The sequence below is a fragment of the Spermophilus citellus genome, assembly GCF_964194105.1.
Source record: "Spermophilus citellus genome assembly, chromosome: 3".
Lineage (NCBI taxonomy): Eukaryota > Metazoa > Chordata > Mammalia > Rodentia > Sciuridae > Spermophilus > Spermophilus citellus.
The window spans coordinates 188,683,287-188,708,052 of NC_138184.1; the positions used below are offsets into that span (position 1 = coordinate 188,683,287).

Consider the following 24,766-nt stretch of genomic DNA (forward strand, 5'->3'; position numbering starts at 1 on the left):
TTATATGATACACAAAACTACTTTTAAAAAAAACAAGACAAAATTTATTTCACATTCACATTTTTGATCCACTAAACCTTGTCTTTATTATACCAAGAGACTAGAAATAAAATGTTTATTTCTTAATAAAAAAAAATTGGAGTGATTGAAAAATAAATCTGCTGCTGAAAATTTTGAAGATACCAAAATTAAACTTTTTTTCTGACAACTAGTATATCACAATTCAGCATTCATATTTTATCATTGATTACAAAAAGAGATGAGATGTGAGAAGTTGGCAGCTGTTAAGAATAATTATTAAATTAATTAACAGTCCTAGAGAAACAGTTCAAATTTTTTGCCATTCAGAAAAAGCATATTCAGTATTTTAGAAAATCTGAAAGATAGTAAATAAACAATTTTAAGGAGAGTCATTATGGTTCAATTCACTTAATCAAACTTAATGAAATGAAGACATAACAGCTATATTTTTGATTGCCTTAGAAAATAACAGATCTGCATCTTAGCAACTGTGCCTGAAAATATGTAAGAGGCTCGAACTATCTGTGGAAGTTCTGCTTAAGAGTGTATGTTACTAATGTTGTAGCTTCAAAACATTACCTCCAGAAGTGCAGTTCAAATCCTTCACATTTTTCTTTGCATTTTAAACAGGGAGCTCCAAATCCTTGCTCATGACCTAAGCCCATCTATTAAAGAAGAAAAACATGGAACTATTATTATGTTTCCAAAAATCTAAAGAATTCAATAAATTATACTTTTAATCCATTTACCATTTCTGCTGATATAACTTTCAAACAAATCTTGTATGAGTATCACTTTGTTTAGCCCATGATGACACCCAGGTATGTAAATGGCAACTCCAAGTACATAACATACTTTATATTCTATTGCTTTTTATCATGAAAAGAAAGACATCAAAATAAAACTATGAAAAATCACAAATAATGAAAGTTAAAAAAAAGTCATAAATTTATGTCTTTGGTCACTATATGGCCTGGACACAGTAAGTACTGGGAATACACAGAGAGCAGAACTTTGAAAGCAAGCCTGGCCCCAAATGACACATTTGGCAGGAAATAAGGAATGTACGAAAGATATTAGGAATCATAACTAAAATAATGTTATTTTATATTGTGACAAATATAATAATAACAACAAATATTTATTTAAGGACAGGAATAGAATATCTTGTTATTTATCTTATTAAAATATTGCAAAACTTCATGAAATGGAAATGAAGTAGGAAATATTTTTCTCCATTTTAGAGATGATGCAATTGAAGCCCCAAAAGGTTACAGAACTTGCTTAAGATCAAAGTGTCAACAAATGGCAAAAAGAGATTTGAGTTTAACTTCAAGGCCTGTGCTCTCACACCAGGGAGAAAGAAAGTGGTGGTGGAGGGGGTAATACTGTTGCCTTTATTATAGCAAACCATTATTTTTTTCTGTGCTATAATTAAACAATACCAAGAATTCTTGGTATCCTACTGACACATGCCTAATAAGCAGAAGGGGTGGGGGTACAGATAGAGGAAGGGCACACATAATGGCAATGTAAGCACTTCTACCAAGCTATCTGGAGTGAAAAATATCAACTGGCTTTGCGCATCAAATCGGCAAGTCACCAATGACCAGATTATCACATATTTTAAATGTCACATCAATGATTGTGACAGTTACTAGCTTGTGACCTGCAGTGGTAATTCAAGTTCAATAAATACTAGATCTTTCTCAATGTACACCCCCCTCCCCATAATTTACCAGGTTGTGTTTATCACTATGCAACCTAAACCACATTGTGACTTGTTCCTTGGAAGATAAGCTGAAGTGCCTGATGTGCACAAACTGACCATATCCCCTTCCTATAACTATGGGCATATCCAAAACCAGTGGGGTCCACCAGCTGCTTAGGAAACCCATGTTATTTTTAAGTCACAAGCACAGTCTCTACAGAGACCATAAGATACTCAGAAGTACAAGAATCAGTCCAGTGTCCAGCATTAACTAAACCTAAGTACCGTTACCATGTCTACAAAACTACCAATTTTCAAAAGAATTAAAATTTTATAAATTATATGTATACCTACTATCAGCCCTAAACCTTTTTTTTTAAACAAAATCAAACTGTTTCTTTGTCATCGATAACCACAGTTCATAATACCAAATACATGAGTTAAAACAGAGGGAAACTAGTTATTTGAGTTTTCTGGTCTTCTGTAAGGGAACACAATTAAGAATTTTCTCCATTAAAATATCTTTCACGAATGAAAGGAAGAGCAAATCTAAAAGGGTGTGTATTCTTTTTCAACCTGTTCTAGTTTCCTATTATAGGAGAGTTAATAATCCTGAATTCACCTGGAGTATGGATTTATTTCATGCTGTGTTCTTTGCAGCTCCTACTAAATTCTTAATCCCAAATGAAAATTAAGATTAATCACACAACCACATAACTTAGCTTAAATCAGTGGCTTTTAATTCTCATATGAGATCCAAAATAAGAAATACATTTTATCTCATGACAGGCTTACAGGAGTGCACACATGCACATGCGTGCACACACACAATAACACATTTATATGTACAAAATACTATATATGTGGGTGTAAAATTCTGAGATTTACTGACTTATATAATATCTAGAGTTAAGCTTACTTTTTCTCTAAATAAAATAAAATCACCTAAACAAATTATTCCCCTGCTTTCAACCTGAGCCACCTGGTGTGAATAAGACTGGGTTTGTTCACATACACTGCACATGTACTAGAACAATATGTCTTCTCTATTTCTGAATACAACTTAAAAGTTCAGCTAATATAACTAGAACCTCCATTAGACACCACAGCTTTTACAATAAGGTCTCAGTGTAACTCACTGCAGACTGATGAAGTCAACCCTACACAGGAGCAAGCTGTTTTTTTTTTTTTTTCTTTACCCACATTTTATCTTCTTATAATAGTTACCAGTTTATGGTGACATTTCATGAATACCTGCTATTCTAAATGTCTTACACATTCTTATTCTGGATAGGTTGAGGCATCCCTCTCATGTGAAAGATCAGGAAACTAAAATCCAGAAAGAAGAGATGATTTGCTCCTGGTTACACAGCTAGTCAAAGGTAAACCTGACCTAAAATTCAATGTCTGGCTCTAAAAGTAGACAACTTTCTGAGAGCTTGATAATGGCATGGCTTGAGTAAATTAGGGAAGTGGAGAAAGTTTTTGAACAAAAGATGCTTGAATTGAGATTGAAAGGATGATCAGCATCTAGCAGCCAAGAGAATACTGTACACTCGACAGCAAGGGAATATCTCATTCAAAGGTCATAGTGGAAGTCAACAAGAGGGAAGCACAACAGGTGTAAGGACCAGCCTCTACGGCAGTCAGAAAGTTTTGTTTTATTTTCCTTTTTCCAAGGAAGAAAGTAAAACTCCTGATGCCTTCCGTATTATGTCTGGGGCTACCAGGTTTATCAGAGGAAAGACACCCCCAGAGATGGGAGAAGACTGGTAGGGAGGAAGCCCTAGAGAACAACCATGCAATTCTGCAACTGGGGCATTCCCAAGCTCCACTGGCCTACCTTGGCCAGTGGCCCTCAGGGCAATGGGTAGGGAGCCTGGGAAGCCCCGACCTGAAAAAGAGCAGTAACTTGAGAAAGTGGCTCAGTAAGCATTGCTAAAGGGTTCTTTCACTCAGCCCTGCTTAAGGGCCTACTTATTGTCCATACAGGCTCTTTACAGCAAGGTTTGTGAATGCCTGGAGAAAATGCAAACCCACACACTTTCATCCTCCCCACGTGCTCAGACACAAAGAATGAGAAGACCTTGGAAATATCACAGATATCAAGAGAATAAAAAAAGAATGGAAAGAGGTCAGGGCAATATGATATTTTTCTCCTGGAAGTAATCTTGATTAAAAACAAATACAAGAACAAGAACACCTAGTTTTCAAAACCATTGTTGGTAGCTAAAGCAATTACAGAGTTTCAGACTAGTTAGAGACTTATTTTCCAAGGAAAATTTTAATCAGAGAAATTATTTTATAGTGCATAGCTGCAAAGCTTAAACATCACTGACATCCAGTACTGAAGATCTCTAATTTTATGTCATATCAGGAGAAAACTTGGGTATGCAAATTCTCTTTATCAACCTGTTAGGATTAAAAATAAAAAGCACAATACCCCTCCAGCAAAAAGGATTTGTGATTCCCACTCTACTATTTCCCTGTTCAGTGAATATAAATGCTTCCAGACTGAATTATAATCTAGAATGCAGAGGCTAAATCCAATATAAATTACATTGCCCAGTAGTAGACACAGTTGTATAGGATGAGGAAAAGTTCTGCTCTGCTCCCATCCCAACTGAGACAGTTGGACTTCTACTAGTATCCCTTAGCCAAATATGTATCAGATGAAGGAAAACATACTAATTCTGTTCTGTAGTTTCAGAGTCAGAACTGCCCCAGGCAGCTTGTTAAGGCCCATTCCCAGACCTTTTGGAGCAGTATTAGAGAACCTGGGGTCCCCAAACTCTTCTCAGTTTCTTTTCAGTTCAAGGATGTGAAGCACCATCTGTCCTAAGAGCTCCACCAATTTCTATCCCTCTTTCACTTTGTGTTCAGGATTCCCTGAACCCAGGATCCAGAATTCTTCTATCTTCAGCACAGACTACATCATCTGGTTGGGGTCCTTCTTTCCTCAAGAGCAGTAGCTGTTATTCATGCACATCCACATCTTATAGATCAGTTTCTGCCCAGGTGTCTGTGTTGGAGAATTCATGGTAAGGAATAAGAACTGGGAAGGTGTTGCTTAAGATATCCCAGGTCCATACAAGGATATGTGGGAGGGTGTGGAGAAAGTGGTGAGCTGAGAAAGTGTTAGCTACTTTTTAGTCAAGGCAAGCTAGATGTTTAGTAGATGAAGTGTAGTTCCTCAGACTAGTGTAAACACCAAGATATTGTGCTTGTATACAGTACTTACGTTGTCAGAATTAGCTATCCCAGGTATAAGGAAATGATCAAAAATTACATGGTTAAAAATACTAGAGAATTAATATAACAGAGGCCTTTGAAAATGTAGAAAAGTCAGGAAAACTTTGGTCTGGTCCCAGAATATCATGGGTGCCACGTTCAGTGATTTTGTAAGTCATTTTTCTTCTCTGGGTTTCATCTAAATAATGAAGGAATAAATTCGACATTAAAAAAATTTTAATTCTAAAATTCTGCCTGAAAACCATGTGTCAGATTAACTTTATCTTAGACTGTCATCCAGCCTGGTCAAAATTTAATCACTAGAGAATGATTATTTAAGAAAGCTAATATATTAGCAGCTCTTGTAAGTCAGAACCATTTTGAATTCAGTTTGGAGGAGCAGTCTGTAAAGTACACAAAGTAAACAAGACTTAAGCTGAGAGGGATATAACTCAGTTCTGTTGTATATTACCATTCACCAGCAACTGTGATCCGGTATTCCCCACAGAACCAACAGTTGGTGCCTAAAAACACATGTTTTTCATAAGCACACAAGTACCAAAGCTGTCCACCTCATACAATTTTAGTAACACAATCTGGCCAGCATCAATACAAGGATATGACAGATTAATTTTTCTTCTTCAGTATGCAAGAAAACAGGTCCTTTGGATTGACTATATTTGGAGAAATCAGTTACCCTTTGTGAATACCTATCAAGGTCCTCTGAAAAAGCCAAATTACTCTACAATATTCACCCTGAAATAATAGTCAAGACAAACAGGACTGTTTAAGTATCCCGACTTCAAAATGGCAGGCTTCAAAAACTGAACTTAGATCTCCTGATCTGTGCCTCCAAACACCCCCTTCCCCCCACATATTTTAGAGCAAGAAATGGGAATGGTATCAGTTTCTCCATATTCATAATTTCAAGCAGCCAGATAGGCTGGCAACATTTCAAGTTACCCTTCTGACCCAGAAGAGGGAATTGTATGTCAGATACTTTAAAGAAAAAGGGAAAAAAGCACTCAAAACATCTGGTATTTCAAACATAGTCTGAGTTGATCTGGAGATAATTTGGATCTGGAAGATATTATGCAGTATTCAGGGTGAGGTCATCTGATTCTCTGATTCATGCTGTTTTCATAACCAAATTTCCCTCTGGAGCAAAGAATCATATGTGGTTACTAAATAAGCAAGTGTTACCAAGATTCTTTAATCACCTTGGAATGAAGCTGACCAAGGTAGACTATGTGAAATAAACATATTCTCTTTCTCTGGGATTGTGTGTGTCAATATGCATGTATATTTATCTACCTATCATGTACACATGTATATATATAATATACATATATATTCATATTACATTCAGATCTAGCCAAAATAGATTAATCTCCTGGACAAAGGAACTACGTTTTTAAATCCTGTTAGCACATGGCTCTTAGAAACCTAGTGCTATTGGTGAAGTTTCTCATTCCCTAATCAATATCTTTTGATTAACCTGTGACTCAAAATTTTAAACTGTTTGAAAATTATAGTTCATTACTTACTGCCCAGTCAGTACTATTAAGATTTCATTAAAATAAAGAGGGGGGGGGAGTTTTAAATCACTTAAATTAAAAGGAGAAACATCCTTCAACTTTTGTAGTTTCCTAACTTTCCAAGGTTAAAAATATAAAAAATAGTTTATTGTGATTAAGAACTATGATTAATCATTCCTAATAAAGCTTGTCCACCCTCCCATCCCTCCCTACTCCCTCTCTCTTCCTCTCTACTTAAAAAAAAAAAAAAAAAAAAAAAAAAAAAAACAAACAAACAAACAAACAAAAAAAAAAACAAAAAACTTCCTGTTTCTCTCTGGAGTCTGAAAATAATGAAGAAAATGTTGCTGCCACTCACCTGGTCATCCAAGTGGGGGCCTGAAAGCCATAGCTGTGTGTAGGCATGCTTATTATGTTCTAAATTCTGGAAATTATAGGCTGCTCCCTCATATCCACTCGGGTGTTCATGTTCAAACTCTCACATGTCATCCACACTCCTGATAGATCCCTTTGTGTAATATCATGTTGTTATTTCCAAAATTTTAATAAAGCCTGAAGGTAATCATAACACTTCCCTTTTCAGATGCTTCTATTGAGTTCAATGAATTCTACTTTTCTCAGCATGGCAGAGAAAGTCCTTTAAAACCTGGTACTACTCTCCCTCCACAAGCATTTACATTCCCCATACCTTACCCTAGCAGCTCTCAGCTTCTAGGGGTGCTTTTCCCTTTTTCAAGGTCTCAGCTCCCCTTTTCCATCTGCCCAAATTCTACTCTCTATTTGGTTTACTGGCCTGATTCAAATTCAGTCACTCTTCAACTCTCCCCTGCAAAATTCTTCTGATTCCCACAGATCTTGGTACAAATCCTATGATCTGGTCCTTCTTTACTGCACTGATCCTTGGCACATCAATTTATTATTGACGGTTTGCTTTTTATTTCTATTTCAATTCCTGATGCCAGCCATAGTGCTTGAAAATAAAGTTTTCTCTCTTCATTTTAATTATCATGGCCTTTACCTCAGGGAACTCCCATTGCTTTTCACAACAAGGACTCCGGAAGGGGTGAGCTGACATTTTCTGAGAACTCATATTGCCACCAGACATGGTTCTGAGTGTCTTACATGGATCATCTCATTGTATCCTCATAAAATCTTAAGATAGTCCAAGATAATACTATTGTCTATATTTTCATTCAGATGAAGGAACTGAAGGAGAGTTCTGCCTGTTCTTAACTACTAGTGCCTAGAGATAAGTCATAAAATGGAAAGACCCTACACTAAACAAATATGATTTAGTGAATCATATTTTAAAAATAGGAAGAAGTAGAATTTTTAACTTAAGACCAAAGGATTACAGAATAATCAATTAACAGTCTTTAGTTGTCAATACTACTTATCCAGAAGTTAAAAAAAAAAATAAAATCTCCACTGTAGACCTTAGAATTCATTTCCCTCCCTTTAGCTTTTCTGTGTGAGAAGAAAAAGCCGAAAGCCCTATATCAATCTCTATCATGAATCCATCATGAGCCAAATGCACTGAAACATTTTTGTTCACACACAATAATAAACAACCATAGACATTTCTGTTAGGAAAGAAAAGGAAATCAGTTATCTTTGAGCCTAAATATTTTATAATAAATTCTATTCTGAAAGTACTGGGTCAATCTTCCCAAAACTTAAATGAATTAAAATAAAATGAAGCCCACCCAATATGCCTCTATGTTTCTTAAGGCAGTAGGAGAATATGGTGAAAGAGGGACTGCCACCAAGGTAATCTATGTGGGCCAGAGATATAATCACGTGGTAGCACATCACCTAAGACAACTATATGAGTTTGATAAATGTAGAGTTTTGGTGGTAGAGGTGGTGGCAAAAATATCTCAACCACCATTTGTTAAAACGCTACTACCCTGCCAGCTATAATACATATATCATCTCAATTAATCCATAATAACCTATGGGAAAGGGATTATCATCACCATTTCACAAATGAGGAAACTAAGACTAGGGACACTAAAAGAACCTCACCTAATTGCTCAGGTAGCAAGTGGTTGAGATTTGGATCTTGGCATATTTTACTCTAAATCCTGGGCTCTTAAACATAAAACCACATTTATTTTTTATTTCTTCAAAATGGGACTTTAAACATATGTAATAATCTGAAGAGTAATATTCCTAATCTGTAACTTCTGTGAAACAATGAATTTTGATCTGAAAGACTGTCAATGATCCACTAGCCAGAAGTTCCTCCTTCCCAAATGAAACTGAGGCTGATTAGAAGGCACCTGAACGTCTGCACACCATCTGACCCCAGTGATTAATTCACACATGAGGATCCTCAAAAGAGGAGGGTGTGAGTCAAGACAATTCTACAGTTCCTGATGAAAAACAGGTCTCTTAAAATGTTATAATGAGAGAAAAGAATTTTTAATAATAAGAAATAAATATGAAGGAATAAATTATATCTGTTGGAAGGTCTTTATTCAAAACATGAACTTAATGTTACTACCAGAAATTCTCTGCTATGTTATATGGGAAAAAAAAAAAAAAAAAAATATATATATATATATATATATATATATATATATATATATAAAATTTAGTAAGTCAAACAATATTAATGAGGTAAAAATGAAATATCATTTTTTCATTTTTTCCAAATCACTGAATTTTTAGATATAGAAACTTCTGTGTGGGTTACAAACTACTCCAAAACTTTGGGGTTGAAAACAAAAACATTTATATCTCACAGTTTCAGTGGATAAGGAATTTAGGTATAGTTTAACTAGATGGGCTGTCTCCTGTTTCCTCCATGTCTGCAACCGTGGCCAGCACTGCCTGCAGTCATCTTCAGGCTTATTCAAGGGAAGACCCATTTTCTCATATGGGCCCTCCCACATGGCTGCCTCACAATATAGTAGCTGGTTTTCCCAGGAAGAGTGATCTTCACTGAGAACATGGAAGATAGAACCTGCAGTTATTAATTTTGGAAGTGACACCATCACTTAACACATTTCATTTTTGGCAGCAACTGACCAGGCCCAGTCCATACTCAAGAGAAGGGGAAGACACAAGAGTATAAATATTAATAAATGGGAACCATCTTTAAAGTCTGCCTCCTTCATTCTCTTCCTGTTTTGGTTTTAAATATAAAAATTCCTGTTATGGTGAGGCAGAATTGTTATAAATGGAAAAGAGCATAAAGGGTGCTTATCTACCACCTTGCCTTTATTTTTTTGTTTAATATTGAAATGTCTCTTCACTCAAGTGGGCATACAATATGAGAAATTTGCTTCTTCTTTGTGAATGATCTCCTTCCCCTCAATTTGTTGTCTGTTCACCAAGGAACAAGAAAGTCTTCTAAAAGTTAGGGCAGAAGACAATTTTTAGCCCCTAAATCTCATTTTATATCTCAACATATATACATTTACACACACCCGTGTGTGCACATACATATACACACCACAAACCAGATTATGAAACACCAAAAAATACCAGGGTTGATTAGCAAAAGAAATTTCTAGAAAAAAAATTATGAGAAAATTTCCAATTTAATAATATGTCATGGTTCTCCTTAAAAAATATTGATTAAAACTTATTACATAACCCATCTGGAGATGAAATTAAGAAAAAAATACAGTACTTTTTTTTTTTTTTTTTTTGGTAGACAGCATGCCTTTATTTTATTTGTTTGCTTTTATGTGGTGCTGAGGATTGAACCCAGTGCCTCACAAGTGCAAGGCAAGCACTCTGTCACTGAACTACAGCCCCAGCCCCATGAGAAAGAGGAGGCAAGAAGACTTGTGTGTGTGTGTGTGTGTGTGTGTGTGTGTGTGTGTGTGTGGTGCTGGGGATTAGAACCCAGGGTCTTGTGCATGCGAGACAAGCACTCTACCAACCGAGCTACATCCCTAGCCCAGTACTTCTTTATGATAAGGATGTTGCCTGTTTCAAATTACATAGTGTTTAAAATCAGCAGTTCTTACCTTCCCAGTACCTTTAACTTACTCAAAACTTAATGTATTATTACAATATTAATAAGGGCAACATAATTTTGACTTTTGGCTTTTTTTTTTAAGGCTTCCACTGTTAAGTAAGCAAATGATAGAGAAAAAAATGTCTTCTGTCTGCTTTGTTTATGCTGTTTCTCACAACATTTTTCAAACTGACTACTATAAAATTAACTTTTATGCTGCTGAATAAATATCCTCCAATAGAATACCCCTTCTATGAACTCTACTTAGAAAAAGCCTCCTCCTGAATCTGTTACTGAAAAAGACAAGGCAAGCTGTAAAGATGTCACAATTAATAGGCTACGGTTGCTATTGAAATGACTTCTTAATTAGGATTGGTTCCACTGAAGGACTCAGCAATAACATGTGCTTATACACATGCCCTCAAAGCCTCCTACGTATTAGCTATAAAAGAGATTTTGAAAACCTGATTCTAATCTGTAGAAGTTCCTTAAAAGAATTTGGATCACAGCATTCCTAATTTGGTCTTGTGTCATTACATCCACAGCTGGCTCTCAACAGTGGGTACACAGACAGAGGTACATTAAGGGGACTTTATTAAGATGCAGTACTTCCAAAACTGAATACTGCCATAATTCTTGTTGCAATTAAGAACTACAGTATACTTTCTTCAGTAGTAACCCATTTGAACACACTGGTGAGATCTTGGGGAGGGAGATTGTACAAGGTAATCAGTTGCCACTTATTCCCTATCTCATTAGAGCACAAGCAGAAAAGAAGAGATTACAGATGTGTTTTCACCATTTGTGAAATGAAATAAAATGAAATAGTGAAAAGCCTTGTGGTATTGGATGAGAGCTCTTAGAACAGGGAACAGGAAAATCCAAGGGAACCTGGAAAGCTAGGCTCAATGAAAAGAAGACACAGAAAATGGGGAAAAGGGTACAAAAAGACAATCTGCTCATTTTCTACTTTTGCCCAGGATTGACATGCAGGGGCATTTGGAACAAAAATAAAGTTTTACAGCACAGATGGGGGTCTTGGAGACCAGGAAAGGAGGGAACAGATGCAGAACTCTACTGCCAGATACTTGTACTTGCTTATTTATTTACTGCTAGCCTTTCCACACCATCCTTCACTCTGGAAAATTGCAACTATGTTGACAGCACTGTACTATGGAAACATGACAGCCCTAACTACCTTTTGATTGATACATCTTCTGATTTTTTTTTTTTTTTGATGGATTACAGAAGTGATTTGGGGCTGGCTGGGGGTTATAGCTTAGTGGTAAACTGCTCAATTAGCATGTACCAGGCCCTAGGTTCAATCCCCAGCACCACCACAGGAAACAAAACAAAACAGATAAGTGCTTTGACTCATCACAAGTTTTGTCCTATATTTACAGACTATAGTACAAGGACTTCTCCACTAAAGAAGGTATACAAACATCATTTAGATTTGCCTAGTGATTCAGGGAAATTGGACAACTTTCAAAACATGCATATACCATTCACCTACAACTAGGATAAAATCTCAGTTGCAATTTTATTGTTGATGGAACAAGCAAAGAAATCAAAATTGGATTTATCTAGATAAGAAAGATATTCACAAGCTACCAATGATGTCACAGAAGCTAAAGTATACTGAGTCTTGATCCTTTCACATGCAAACAGAGTAATTCAGAGTGAGGAAAGTCTTCCCTAAGATTCCTTCTGGGGAGGTTTGCTGAGAAAACTTACACTTCAGCAATAGAAGGGTATCAGTTATGGTTTCGTGCTTAGCAAATCAACTCCATTGCTCTGGGCTTGAGGTGAAGCAGAAGATCATGGAAAAAAGGTGTGATGGAAAAAAAAAAAAAAAAAAAAAAAAAGCTGCCCTCATGGAAGCTGGGGAAGCAGAAAGAGAAAGAGGAATCAGGGACAAGATATAGTCTAAGGCCACACCCCTAGTAACTAATTTCCTCCAGTCATGCCCCACCTACCTATGGTTACAATCCAGTAATCCATTTAAATTAATAATCTACCAAATGAATTAATCCACTGATGAGGTTACAGCTCTCATAATCTAATAATTTCACTACATATTTCTGTGTTGCCTAACATACAAGCTTTTGAGGAGACATTAAAGATTCAAAATGTAACACCACCCTTAAACAAAGTGGCTTAAAACAATAACCACTTATTCTGTAGTTTCTGATGATGCTATTTTGCTTATACTTTTACAGTTTGATTCTGTCAGCTGGGTTCAGCTGGATGGTTTCTCTGGACAGTGCTGAGCTGACTGCATCAGCAATCACTCTTCAGGACAGCTGGCTTGGGGAGCCTCTGCTGAGATGTTTCATCTTTTTTCCACTTGGTCTCTCATCCTCCAAGGCTGGCCTTAGCTGGTTCACAAGGTAAAAACAGGGTTCCAAGGATGTAGGTAGAAGCAAGCAAGGTCTCCAGAGGTCCAAGCTTGAAACTCATACTTTCCACTACATTCTATTGGCTCAGGTATGTCACAAGGCAGTTCTGATTAAAAGGATAGGATAACAGACTCTAGTTTTAATGGGAGGTACTACAAAGAACTATAGTATTTTTGTAATTTGCAGTAGAAACTCTGAGGAAGATTCTGATCAGGAAAACATACCAATTCCCTATACTGGATCACTAACAGTGTTCAATTAGTGCTTCACCCAAGAACCTGATACAGCTTTGAATCCTCTGTATGGCAACTTCCACATGGTACATACACATTCAGGAAATGCCTTATAATTTTTAATTTCATCATAAAAGTTAAAATCAAGTAATCTGCAAATTAGTAAAAGAAAAATAATTAAATCAAATAATACATTCCAAAGTTACTGAACTTGAACTTTAAATGAATATTTCTTTGCATTCAATTAATATCTCTGCCATAGACTCGTGGTTGCTAGCATAGATTTCTTTTCTGGACTTAGATATGTGACTATTGTGACAAAAAAAAAAAAAAAAAAAAAAAGAGAGGCTTAAAAGTTAGGCATGCTCTTTACTGCTCCAGGTTTTTGCTTTAGGTACTCACTGATCTGAGAAGGTTGAACATCGTGGCAACAAGGTGATGTCAACCCTCAGGTCTAAGCCAAACCTAGACAATAGCAGCTTCAGCAGGAAGTTTCCTCTGCTTATCAGCATATGGACACAATGAATTAAAAAGAATTAAAGTTAAGGTGAGTAGATTCTCAGCAGTGGGCTAAGTACTAGCACAGTGATATATTTCTTCAATTCAAACCTATGCTTTGGGAAAAGTGTAAGTTACTAAATTACTACAGCTCTACTGGCTGTTTTTTTTTTTTTTTTTTTTAAAGAATCAAATGGAAAATGCCAATGTAAAACAAGGGTTTACTGACTTTTCACTCATGTACTTTTAGTTCATGCTATGTATTCTTCCTGTGCCATACCTTCTTTACCTAATGAAATCTTATTTATTCATAGGAGTTGTTTCCTCAAGAAAATACTCCCAGTCTACCCAATTAAAGCTAATTAGTTATGCTTCTGAGACTTTATAATAGTTTTTTGTATTCAGTTGTTGCAGTGCTATTCAAAATGCAGCAGTTCTCAAACAGTGAGTTACCAGTCCATAATGAGACATGTAAAGAAACAGCAAACAATTAGGGGCTATTAAGCACTTTGATAAAGTAATATCATGTCTGTTGCCTTTAATGAATTGGCCCTATATGAGTCTTAGTAATTTATTTTTGTTGTGTTTTTAAAATATTAGGCCATGATGGTTTTTCTTAAAAAGTGATTCCCCGTCAAAGAGAAAAGAAACACTGTATTATAGCACTTATTTCATCCTATCCAGCATTGTACTCAATTTACATACCTATCCTACCTATGTTTTTCCCCCTGCTTCCTACTTTTCTTCCCTTCTTTTTATGCCTACTGATGCCCACATGACAATGTTCTGAAGAATATAAGCTCATTAGGTGGTGCTGACAGACATGAAGTTTAGATTCGATAATCTTAAATTTAAACTGTACCTTAAATATTCTTTATGAAAAACAAAGAGTAACTTTTGTTGAGTTCCAGTATTTTTATGCAGACCAGCATCCTATGAAATAAAAAAAAAAAGAACAGACCCTTTATCTTTGAGACTTATCCTATCAGGCTGTCATGAAGATGTGCTCAGAATAAAAACAAAAAATCCACCTTAACATCTGCATGTTCACTTTGCAATACAGCATATCACTTCCTTATCACACAAAGCAAGGAAAGTTCCTGTGGCTTTGACTTATCAATGAACTCCCTACCAAGGCATTAAAGCTAGATTCAGCCCTCTTTTTGGCTAGACTCAATGTTCAGATAAGGAGCTATGCAACAGATACCCTGAAATTCTTTTTATAGTTTTTCTAGGTAATTAGCATGTCACTATAATAAATATAGAATGACTCATTCGGGGTTTGAAGATGAGTCAGCACTCACAGACTAAATACACTTATACAGTAGTAGCCTTGCTGTCATTTAGCATAGGAGACTGCAGCAATTCCCACTGACTAGCTTCTCACAAAGCTTCCTGCCCTGGAACAGAGCAGTGTCCCATTCTGAGAAGACTAAGTAAGGACCAGAGAAAATAGCAATTCTAAACTATGGTCTTATTTTTTGAATATGACCAAATAAAAGTAGTGACACTTAAATATTTATGAAACTATTTTAAATTTGACTGTAGCTCTTTCATAGAAGAGTCAAAGATTGTAGCTGGATAGTTGAAAAGTATGATGTCTTAATTTAATTCTCTGATAACAGTGTTTGAGGCAAACTTTAATACATGGATATTTACTCAAAGAACAGTGGTGAAGTTACAATTACCAAATTATTTTTAAATTCTTGAAAATATGAGGTTTTGAAATCTGCTTTTAATTTAATTAATCTTTTTCTCTTCTTTCCTCTCCTTAGGAAAGTTTATTTTGTAAATCATAACTCATACAATTTTCCTGAATAGTTCACCATCTTGTAAGAAGCAAAATAATTTCCTGTATGTACTGCATATTAATGATCTGATAGACAGACCTTAAAATTACATTTTCAGTTACCATGGCAGTAGTTACCAGACAAAACTTTGTTGTGACTGCAAACAGGAAATCCATGAATGATTCTTATAAGGCATTTGTAATCAAGAAGACTTAACTTGTGCACTTCATAGATAGCTGTAGTTCTACAGTTTTATCCATGTGCAATCTTTTTCACATTCTATACATTAAAATGGCTTTCTCATTTCTTTTCCATTGACCATTTGCTTTAGTGAACTTTTTTGTTGCTGTATTCATATAAGTTTTTTTTTTTTTAAGAGAGAGTGATAGAGGAGAGAGAGAGAGAGAGAGAATTTTTAATATTTATTTTTTAGTTCTCGGCGGATACAACATCTTTCTTGGTATATGGTGCTGAGGATCGAACCCGGGCCGCGCGCATGCCAGGCAAGCGCGCTACCGCTTGAGCCACATCCCCAGCCCTCATATAAGTTTTTAAGAGAAGAATCTTATTTGGTAAAGATAACTTTTAGAGATAAATGATTCTTTGCTCCTTTAGCTTTCTTTTTTCCCCTAAGTAAATGCCAAATGAAGTAATATATCACTCCTAGGCTTATTTGATCTACACTACTAGAGCAGTTTATATCTAGTTAAGCTTAACACATTCAAATACCCTATAAATATTATGAACTGACATAATTAAGTACTAATCCATTGAAAATTCACTAAGATTTATGAGGAAAACACAATTCACTATGTTGTTCTATAGGTTTCCTCACGAAATTCACTGTCATATAACACATATATCAAACCATTCCATTTATACATATTTGTATTTATACACATGTATTTTTAGATGTCTGTGGTTTGTGTGATTTTTAAATCCTGTGGAACATTATACTTGGTAGAATACTGATAAAATTTTCCAAAAAGAGTCACAGGATTTAGAGAAACCTTAGAAATTATCTGGTAACCTTACTGGTTTTTATAGGCATGAAAACTGAAATCCAAGTGGCCAACACCACAAAGTATAATAGACTCAGATCTAATAACTGTCATCCCAAGGCAATGTTAAAGATATACTAATGAAGCAAGTGAGAAGGCTGAGAAACTTACAACAGCTAGCTTTTCATACATTTTCATACATCCAGATGTTTACATATTCTGGGTATTATCTTTCCTAATTTCTAGACACTGATTTGGTTTATAGAAACAAAACAAAAACATATTTAAATTAGTATGTGGCAAAGTTTTAGTCCTTTCAGAGAAATAATATAGGAAATAGCGTTATTTTCCAATTTATCATTTTATTTTCACTAAGAAAATCCTATTCAATAATCCTTGTTTGTACACTGATGTATCCATGATGTTAATTACACTGCTCATAATTTCCTTAGAGCCTCATGAAATAGCTGATCATTTTAGTGTTTTCCAATGCTTCTCAATAAATGCTTTTGTATGCAGATTGGAAAATCAAAATAAATAGTTCTCCCAACATTAAGACTAATTAAAAAAAAACACACACAATTGGTGTATTCTTAACTCTCTGGTCTACCAATCGAATGACACTAAACATTTTGCAACGAGAAGGAAGTTTATCCTACTTATGCTATGTGTGAGGCTTTCTATCATCATGGACTTCAGAAAATAGAAAAGACTCTACAACCCACCCAGGGGTACCCTCTTCTGTTACAGATGCCACTGCTTGACCTCTCAAAACAGTCAAATACAAATAAATACTACAGCTTAAGACCATATTAAATAACTGAAAGATAGCATAACCCTTGCTCCCAACATAAATTGGGGAGATGAAAGAATCCTAGAAGATTCAATTTAGAATATTATTGGAGCTTAAACAGTTTCTTTGCCTATAAAATTGCCCAGAAATTCTTTTTCACAATACTTTTACTCTTTTAGACTTAGTCTCTGTCATAAAGGGTCAATAGCAACTTACACTAAAGGGTATACATATGACATAGATAAAGTATAACTAAACTTTTAAAACCAACAGAAGAGTAATTTTACTGGAATAGAAATCAGTTCCTCAAATATAATTCCTTTAAACAAGTGGAAATTTGAAATGTACCATACTTTATTTCTCTTTTAATAATAGTTATATTTAACATATTTAGTAAGCAAGATGGCAGATATATAAGACTCAGAGGCTAGGAACATGGATTCTCCAAACCATGTTTCCGGTTCATAGTAAGATTCTCTACTTGCAAATTAAGCTTCATTCTGAAAAAGTGCCTAGGTTCTATTTCATATAGGATTGCTTTGAACAGCCAACAAAATAACTACGTAAGCACTAGAAAATATAAATTCATCTCTCGAGAAGTTTGCAATCAGATAAAAGGTGAATTTCCAAGGTAAATAAACCTAAAGGTGGAGAGTGATAAGAATCCTAGGAGTTGCAGATAACATGCTTTGGGAATTTAAGGAAAAAGATTTGACTCTAGGTGGAACATGAAGAAACATTTCCTAAAGGAAGGTGCATTCATGTGTTAAACCTTGAAGAATGGGTACAATTTCATATTGCGGATGGAGTATGGGCACTGCCAAATAATGTCACAGGTAAATAGCGAGTGCAGTTAGAAAATTCTATGTCTACTCCACAGGATCATATAAGGGAACAAAATCATTAGAAACCCTAATTTATTCAAACTAATCATAGTAAGAGAAAGTGACTTCATATTTAATGATATAATGAATCACACCATGGGTTAGAAGAGAGAAATCTCCAGCTAAGGACCATTGTACTTTCTTCTGCACTTTAGAGTCAGAGTACCCACTTCTATCTAACACAAAGCCCTAGGTATGCCCGGCTCTCACTCAGTTCCCAGACTTGACAATGACTCTTGCAGCAAAAGTAGCTTCAGGCAGAGAAATCCACTATAGATTTCAGCATCTAGGTCATCAGGTTTGTGCCTTTCACTTCAATCAGAGGCTGCCTAATGGAAAAGACTCATTCTAATTTCTAATAGAAAGACTCTTTGTGGTTTAATACTTTTTCCAAATGTAATCACTTGAATCCACTATGCTTTTTTGGCTAATGACCAAAACTTTTAAAACATATTTGGATGTGGAAAGTGGGGATTTTTACTGACCTTTAATCTTTAAAATGCATCATTTTTTAAAAGTAAAATTAAAGAAACAAAGAAGAGTCCTAAGAAATGTATGCAGGATCCTACGAAGTATTAAATGAAAGAGATTACAAAAGAGGGAAAAAAGCAGTATGGTAAAATTTAAAGCCCTGTAGCAATTCCAGGCAATATAAGGGAAATTACTGAAGTTCTCTTTCTCTCTGGTATGTTTTTAAAGAAAAAAAGTGATTCTCATGGGAGAGTAACACAGAAAGGAAAGAGGAAAACAGCTGGCTGTGGGCCATAATTTACCATTCACCACAAAATGAGATACTGTTTCTGCTTTTCAAAAGCCATTGTTTTTTTTTTTTTTCTTTTTCCCAAGCAGACAGACTCTAGTTACACAGTCAATTAGATGAGAGATGAGAGATAGAAGGAAGAGATTAAGATGAGTAACTCAAAAGACAGGGCATGGACTTATAGTCAAATTCTGTTCTAAATATTACTTTAAAAAAAACTCTGTATCAAACCAAACTAGCTCACATCCTAGCAACAGCTCACTTACTTCAAACAAAATATAGCAAACTCTAATCCAAAAAATTCCATTTGAAGGTGGGGTTTAATGGTAATTAATCTAAATTGTTAAGAATGAGAATGATGTGAACAAGTTCTCTTTTTATAAACTTAAAATCCTATAACAAATCATTCACCTAGGTCATTGTGTGATAAAGACACCATCTGTAATCTTTTTTACAGAAAAAAAATAAAATATTTCATCTGCCTAGGGAAAATTCTTTATGAAATCAGCAATGTAATATAAGGGCTTTAGAAGGAAAATGCTATACATCTTAAAACATAAGTCAAATTTAGTTTCATTTAAATGACTGTACTTTATTTCTAACCTGCCTTTCTTCAACGTATGTTCAAATTATTATTTTTCTTGTATACCCAAGTCAAAAAGGAAGGGAACCTTGAAAACTAAATAGATACCTAAAAAAGGGTAAGTTAGTAAATCAATGATAATTGTACAATGTGTCTTTTTTGAGGCATGTTAGAAAACAGTTTCTAAAAAAATATAAGTTTATTTTTGAGATTACGGTTAAGACTGTGAAATGTATTCATGGGAATTCCAAACTGTTTTGTACTGGGAAACTTTCTGTCCAAGCCACTGAAAATTGAGTCTCTTATAGGCACAGAGAGGCAGTCAAACTGAATACCTTCAGGGTCTTTCAGTTGTTTCCAATTTACTAGTTGAGGACTCTGTTCTAAGAATCACTAGCAATGAAAAGGTAGTGAAAGGGGTATGTTAATGGCATGGAATTCTCTCTAAAGGCTATCTTTAAATCTGTAAAATCTCTCCTTCTTGGGGACAAGGTGGAGAGAAGGAAGATTACAGAGAAGGTTAAGATTCTTGGTTAAAAAGATATTCTTTAAATTTAAACAGGGGATGAAGAAGGAAAATTACATCATATGCTAAATAATTATAAGTCACATTTTGAAACTATAAAACTATATATAAATAGTAATTGGATTTTTCTTCTGAAAGAATAGATAATTTTTTTTTCCAGTTGTGGGGATCAAATCCAGTGCCTTGAATATGCTAGGCAAGCACTTTATCACTGATTTACATCCCAAGGCCCATATAATTCTTAACTCTGGACCTCTCCACTAAGAATTATTCTTTGTCTCAAAGAGTCTTTAAAACACTTCTGAGTGTTTTTTTTAATATACTATTTTAGGTTCACATCAAAATTGAGCAGAAAGTATAAAATTCCCATATTTCCTCTTTCCCACACAAACACAGCCTCCCCCATTATCAATATCTTACATCAAAGTAGTATATTTATGAAAACCAATGAAACATACTTACACATCACTATCTACAAAGTACATAGTCTACATTAGGGTTTGTTCTTGGTAAATTATACATTTTGTGGATTTTGACAAACATCAAATGACATATATCCACAATTATAATATACAAAATAGTGTCACTGCTGTAAAAATCCTGTGCTTCACCTATTCATCCTCAGGGTGTTGACTTTTACAAAGTAGTTTTTGAATCAATATTTATAAGCAAGGCAAGGCACCCCCAAATTTTAGACAAGAACTAAATTAAGTATTTACACACACAAAATCAAAATGAGTGCAATGATCAACAAAAAACTAATGGTGCATTAAGCACATGCTTTCAAGTGGAAAGCAGATTAGTCAAAAAACTGTTATTTAAAATAACTTTATAAATATCAAATGGGAAGAGAATAGAAAGCAACTACAGTATTCTTAAAAATTTGTTTTCCTATTCTTGGATTCCGTTTTGAGTGCTGATTTTAGTCACAAGAGACCAAAAAACTGTTTTTTCTCATTGCAAGTTTTTATTGTTCAACTTCCTAAACTAATATCTTGCATTTGCATACAGTTTCAAAAATTAAGTTCTTACCATAAAATATACTTAATGCTCTGGTCAGAAATTTGTCTTTCAGAAGACAAGCAAGAAAATTAAGTTTTTTGCTACTTTTCCCTTTCTCACTCTGCACAACTTCCTTCCCTATTTGATAAGAAACAGCTAGCTTAAATTTACTGCAGAGTAAATATGAACAATTCCCTGGAAGGAGACCTTTCACACAGAATGTTACACTGGAATGTGACATCAGCATTCTTTTTGGAGTCAAAGTCTGGTCCCCACCCTTTCTCCCAGGCTACAGGGGCTCCCTGTACCCTGGGAGTGGCTCAGGTAGGATTCTGAAGCCCAAAACCATCCAGCTGGAAACCTTCCCCAGAACTGAGCACTAGTGACAATCGCTCTTTGTGGCTAGCTGCAAACCAGGGAAAAAGTTTTCTTTGAGAGATAACTTTGCCAAGAAGGAGGCAATGTGCTTTGGCAATCAAGTAATGAATGATAAGAGCAAAAAAAAAAAAAAAAAAATCATCACTTTACAAAATAATCAGCAGTGGCGGGTGCTAAGAAAGTGCATTAAATCAGCACTCGCTCACTTTAGGGAACCTCAGGCAGCCAAGTTGTAAAGGGAGGAGGTCAAGGCTGTCAAAGTCGCATCAACACTCCTAAACCACAACGGCTTGATGAAGTTGAATTTCCTGAGACAGGAAGAAGAAGTGTCACGGTCTCGCCCGAACTCGCTCTAACCTCATCTTTTCCTTTTGGGGGAGGCACAGGCGTAGCTGAAACATTTTCAGGAAAAGTTTCAGACACCTCCAACCGTTGGGCGTGGTGAGACAGGAGGGGAGCAAGGTCCCGCGCCCGCTCGCGCTCGGACTCACTGTCGCTCCCAGGTTTCAGGAGTTAGCGAGGTTGCCAGGCACCTCAACCCAGAGGGCCCCGTACCTGGACCCGGCATCCTGGGGACACCGTAGACAGGGAGCTGGCTCGCGCCAGGCGGCCCGCGCGCCCCACCGCTGGCGACAGCCAGGGGGCGGCGCCGCCGGGGGTTCCGGGACGCGGCCCCGGCGGCGCAGGTGAGGCGACCGCTGTCGCCGCCGGCGACCTGTTACCTTCTTCATTTTGGTATCCAGGTCCATGTTGGTGTGTCAGACGGGTTCCTTCCTCCTGTCCGGGATCTCACGTCCAGGCTTGGCAGGCCTCCGCTCCACTGCGGGCCCTGGGGGGGGATCTGCCGGCACTACGGCGCCACTACCGCAGCCACCCACCCGGCGCCGTCGAACTTCCGCCGCCCAGTCCGCTGCAGTCGTCCTGCGGCGGGGACCGGGAACAAAGAGGCGCGGGCAGCCAATGGCAGCGGGGCAGCGCCGGGCCGCCGCCAATCACCGAGCGCCGCACGCACCTTCGCGGCCCGAGCGCAGTGCGGGCAAGGTGAGGGGCGGGGCCGCGTCTGGGGCGGCGCCCTGAGGGGGAGCTCAGTAACCCGCACCAGGCCTTGGCTTACGCGCTACGCACGGGTGGAGACCTTAATCCCGCCTGCCTGTGGCTGAAGAAGAGCTCTTACCATTCTGGCAGTTTGTACCTGTTTGTAGGGGACCCTTGACTCAGGTCAAAAGGAGTAGTTATCCCTACACTAACTTGGTTTATTTTCAGGGAGAATAATTCAAGAGATTTTGGAGATTGTTAGAGATTCCAGTGATGGGATTTAGGCTCTGATTTCACTATTGAGTTGTGGAAATGCCCTTTTCACGAATGCTTTTCTCCAAAGTCCCAAACTCTAGCAAGGGACCTTATCTTGCATTTTTCATGTCAATGAAAATTGTTAATATTGTTTTCTGAGCATCTGATTATCCGAAACTGAGGATGATGTGATGATGAGCATCTGTTCACTTCAGAAACAAGTTATGTCTTTCCTTTGAATATAGAGGCTTGCCCTTTGTCCTGCTATGTGAAATACCGCAAGGGGGCTCTTATTCCCACGCTTCTATGAAGCAGAGTTTCAGAGGTATCACAGCAACATTGGAGCCCCAGAGCTGGGCCCATTTCATACCTTCATTCTGGAGTAATTGCAATAAATATCAGATTGGTGAGTTTGGAATGAAATCCAGATATTGTTTTGTTCAATTCCTTCATTTTATAGAGAAATGAAGACCCCCCACCACCACCACAAATGTAGGGGCCTTTCTAGAATCTTAGGGGACAGAGCTAATAGTTTAAACAACTTCTCCAGGATGTTTTGGACTGGAAACGGCATTCTAACTACAGAAAAAGAGCAATTTTCTTCAGTCTGTGATAATGACAGAAAACGACAATGGCCAGATAGCAGGTAGCCTTCTAATATGACATCCACCTTTCAAAAGCAAAAACCAAACAAAATAAAAACCAAATTCCCCCCAAAACAAATACCCAACACAATGCAGATACAAGGCCAGATGTCTCTCCATTTTGCCTCTTGAAATTTGGTAGTTAAAAAAAAAATCAAAATTCATCTATCCAAACTTTCAACCCTTTGTTTTATTAGGTTATTTGTTAACTTTTTTTGACAAAGCATTGATTTATGATATGCATGTTTTTCCATATCCTATTAATTACTAAAAATAGAATGACCAAAATGGATAGTGATTTTTTTTCCTTTTTACTCAGTTGAAGTAAAATATTCTTCTTTCCCAAACCATCCTGATAAGTTTGAACCCTTGCATGTTGTGCCTAGCTCTTATAAATATGAGATCTAGCTATGACAATGCAATTTCTTCTCTTTCAAAGAGCTTAACAGAAAACATCCAGGAAAGCAGTTTAAATAAGACATCAAATAAACACTGTAACATAAGTTTTGTGTCATTTGGTGGAGTAGAACAGATGACACTAAGAAAATGACCTGGAAACATTTTATTTATTTATTTTTACTTGTTTATGGAACTTTATTTTAGATACTTTATTTTTTATATATGGTGCTGAGAATCAAACTCAGTGCCTTGTACATTCTAGGCAAGTGCTCTACCACTGAGCTACAACCCCAGTCTTGAAACATTTTTAACCATCATATTCTGGCTCTCATCCTTTCTTCCTTCCCAGCCCTCCCAGTGTCAGTTGTGTGGGTAGCATTGGCCAGGGTAGATGCTGGAATTTAGTGATTTCTATCTGAAATTACTAATCTGCCAATTATAGGAAAATATTCACATATTATTTGTAAATTACTTACAGGAAACAATTAATGTAGGTAAGTGTTGACTAGGAAAATTAGATTACAAGTCCTAATTCAGTTATTCAAGTGTTAGGCTGTAGAGATATTAAGGAGTTAGAACAGGCACAGTATGATGACTGGATGTAGTTGATGACAGATGAATGAATAAAAAAAGTGCAAATGGTTTTACCACACTCACCTTTGTGGATAGCTCAAGAAAAGAGAAACTGTAAGATGAAGGAAAGGGCTTTGTGTGTGTGTGTGTGTGTGTGTGTGTGTGTGTGTGTGTGTGTGTAAGGCAAAGGGTGTTAAGAGAAAAGAGTATGATTTGGAAATTGGGATATTAAAATCAAGTAACCAAATATAAACCTAAGAGATAAAATATGGACTGGAATGATGATTTCAGCGTCAACATCCTACATAGATAAATAATTAAAAGCATGGAAAGAAAGAAGCACAGCTTGGGAGATAGAAAAATGAAGGAAAAGATATCAAAGACAACAACTGAGCAATGCAGAACAAGATAAGCATAAACAAGAGATGAAAGCTAGTCAAAAGGAAAGAGGGAAAAATAGGAGTAAAATCTCAACAAGCAGAAAGCAAATTCAAGGAATTGCAAACGGTATGAAATTGTAGAGAAGGGTCAAA

At 36.4% G+C, this 24,766-nt stretch overlaps 1 protein-coding gene across 1 annotated transcript in view; it reads right to left on the minus strand.

The window, feature by feature from the left end:
- Positions 1-22,360, minus strand: part of TES (testin LIM domain protein) — a 40,435-nt gene extending 18,075 nt beyond the window's left edge. Inside the window, exons 1-2 of the mRNA XM_081285684.1 lie at positions 22,050-22,360; positions 601-686 (exon numbers count right to left, since the gene is read on the minus strand). Coding sequence (XP_081141810.1) covers positions 601-686; positions 22,050-22,076 — 113 coding nt within the window. The 5' untranslated portion in view covers positions 22,077-22,360. The remainder of the gene's footprint in view (positions 1-600; positions 687-22,049) is intronic.
- Between the last annotated feature and the right edge of the window lie 2,406 nt (positions 22,361-24,766).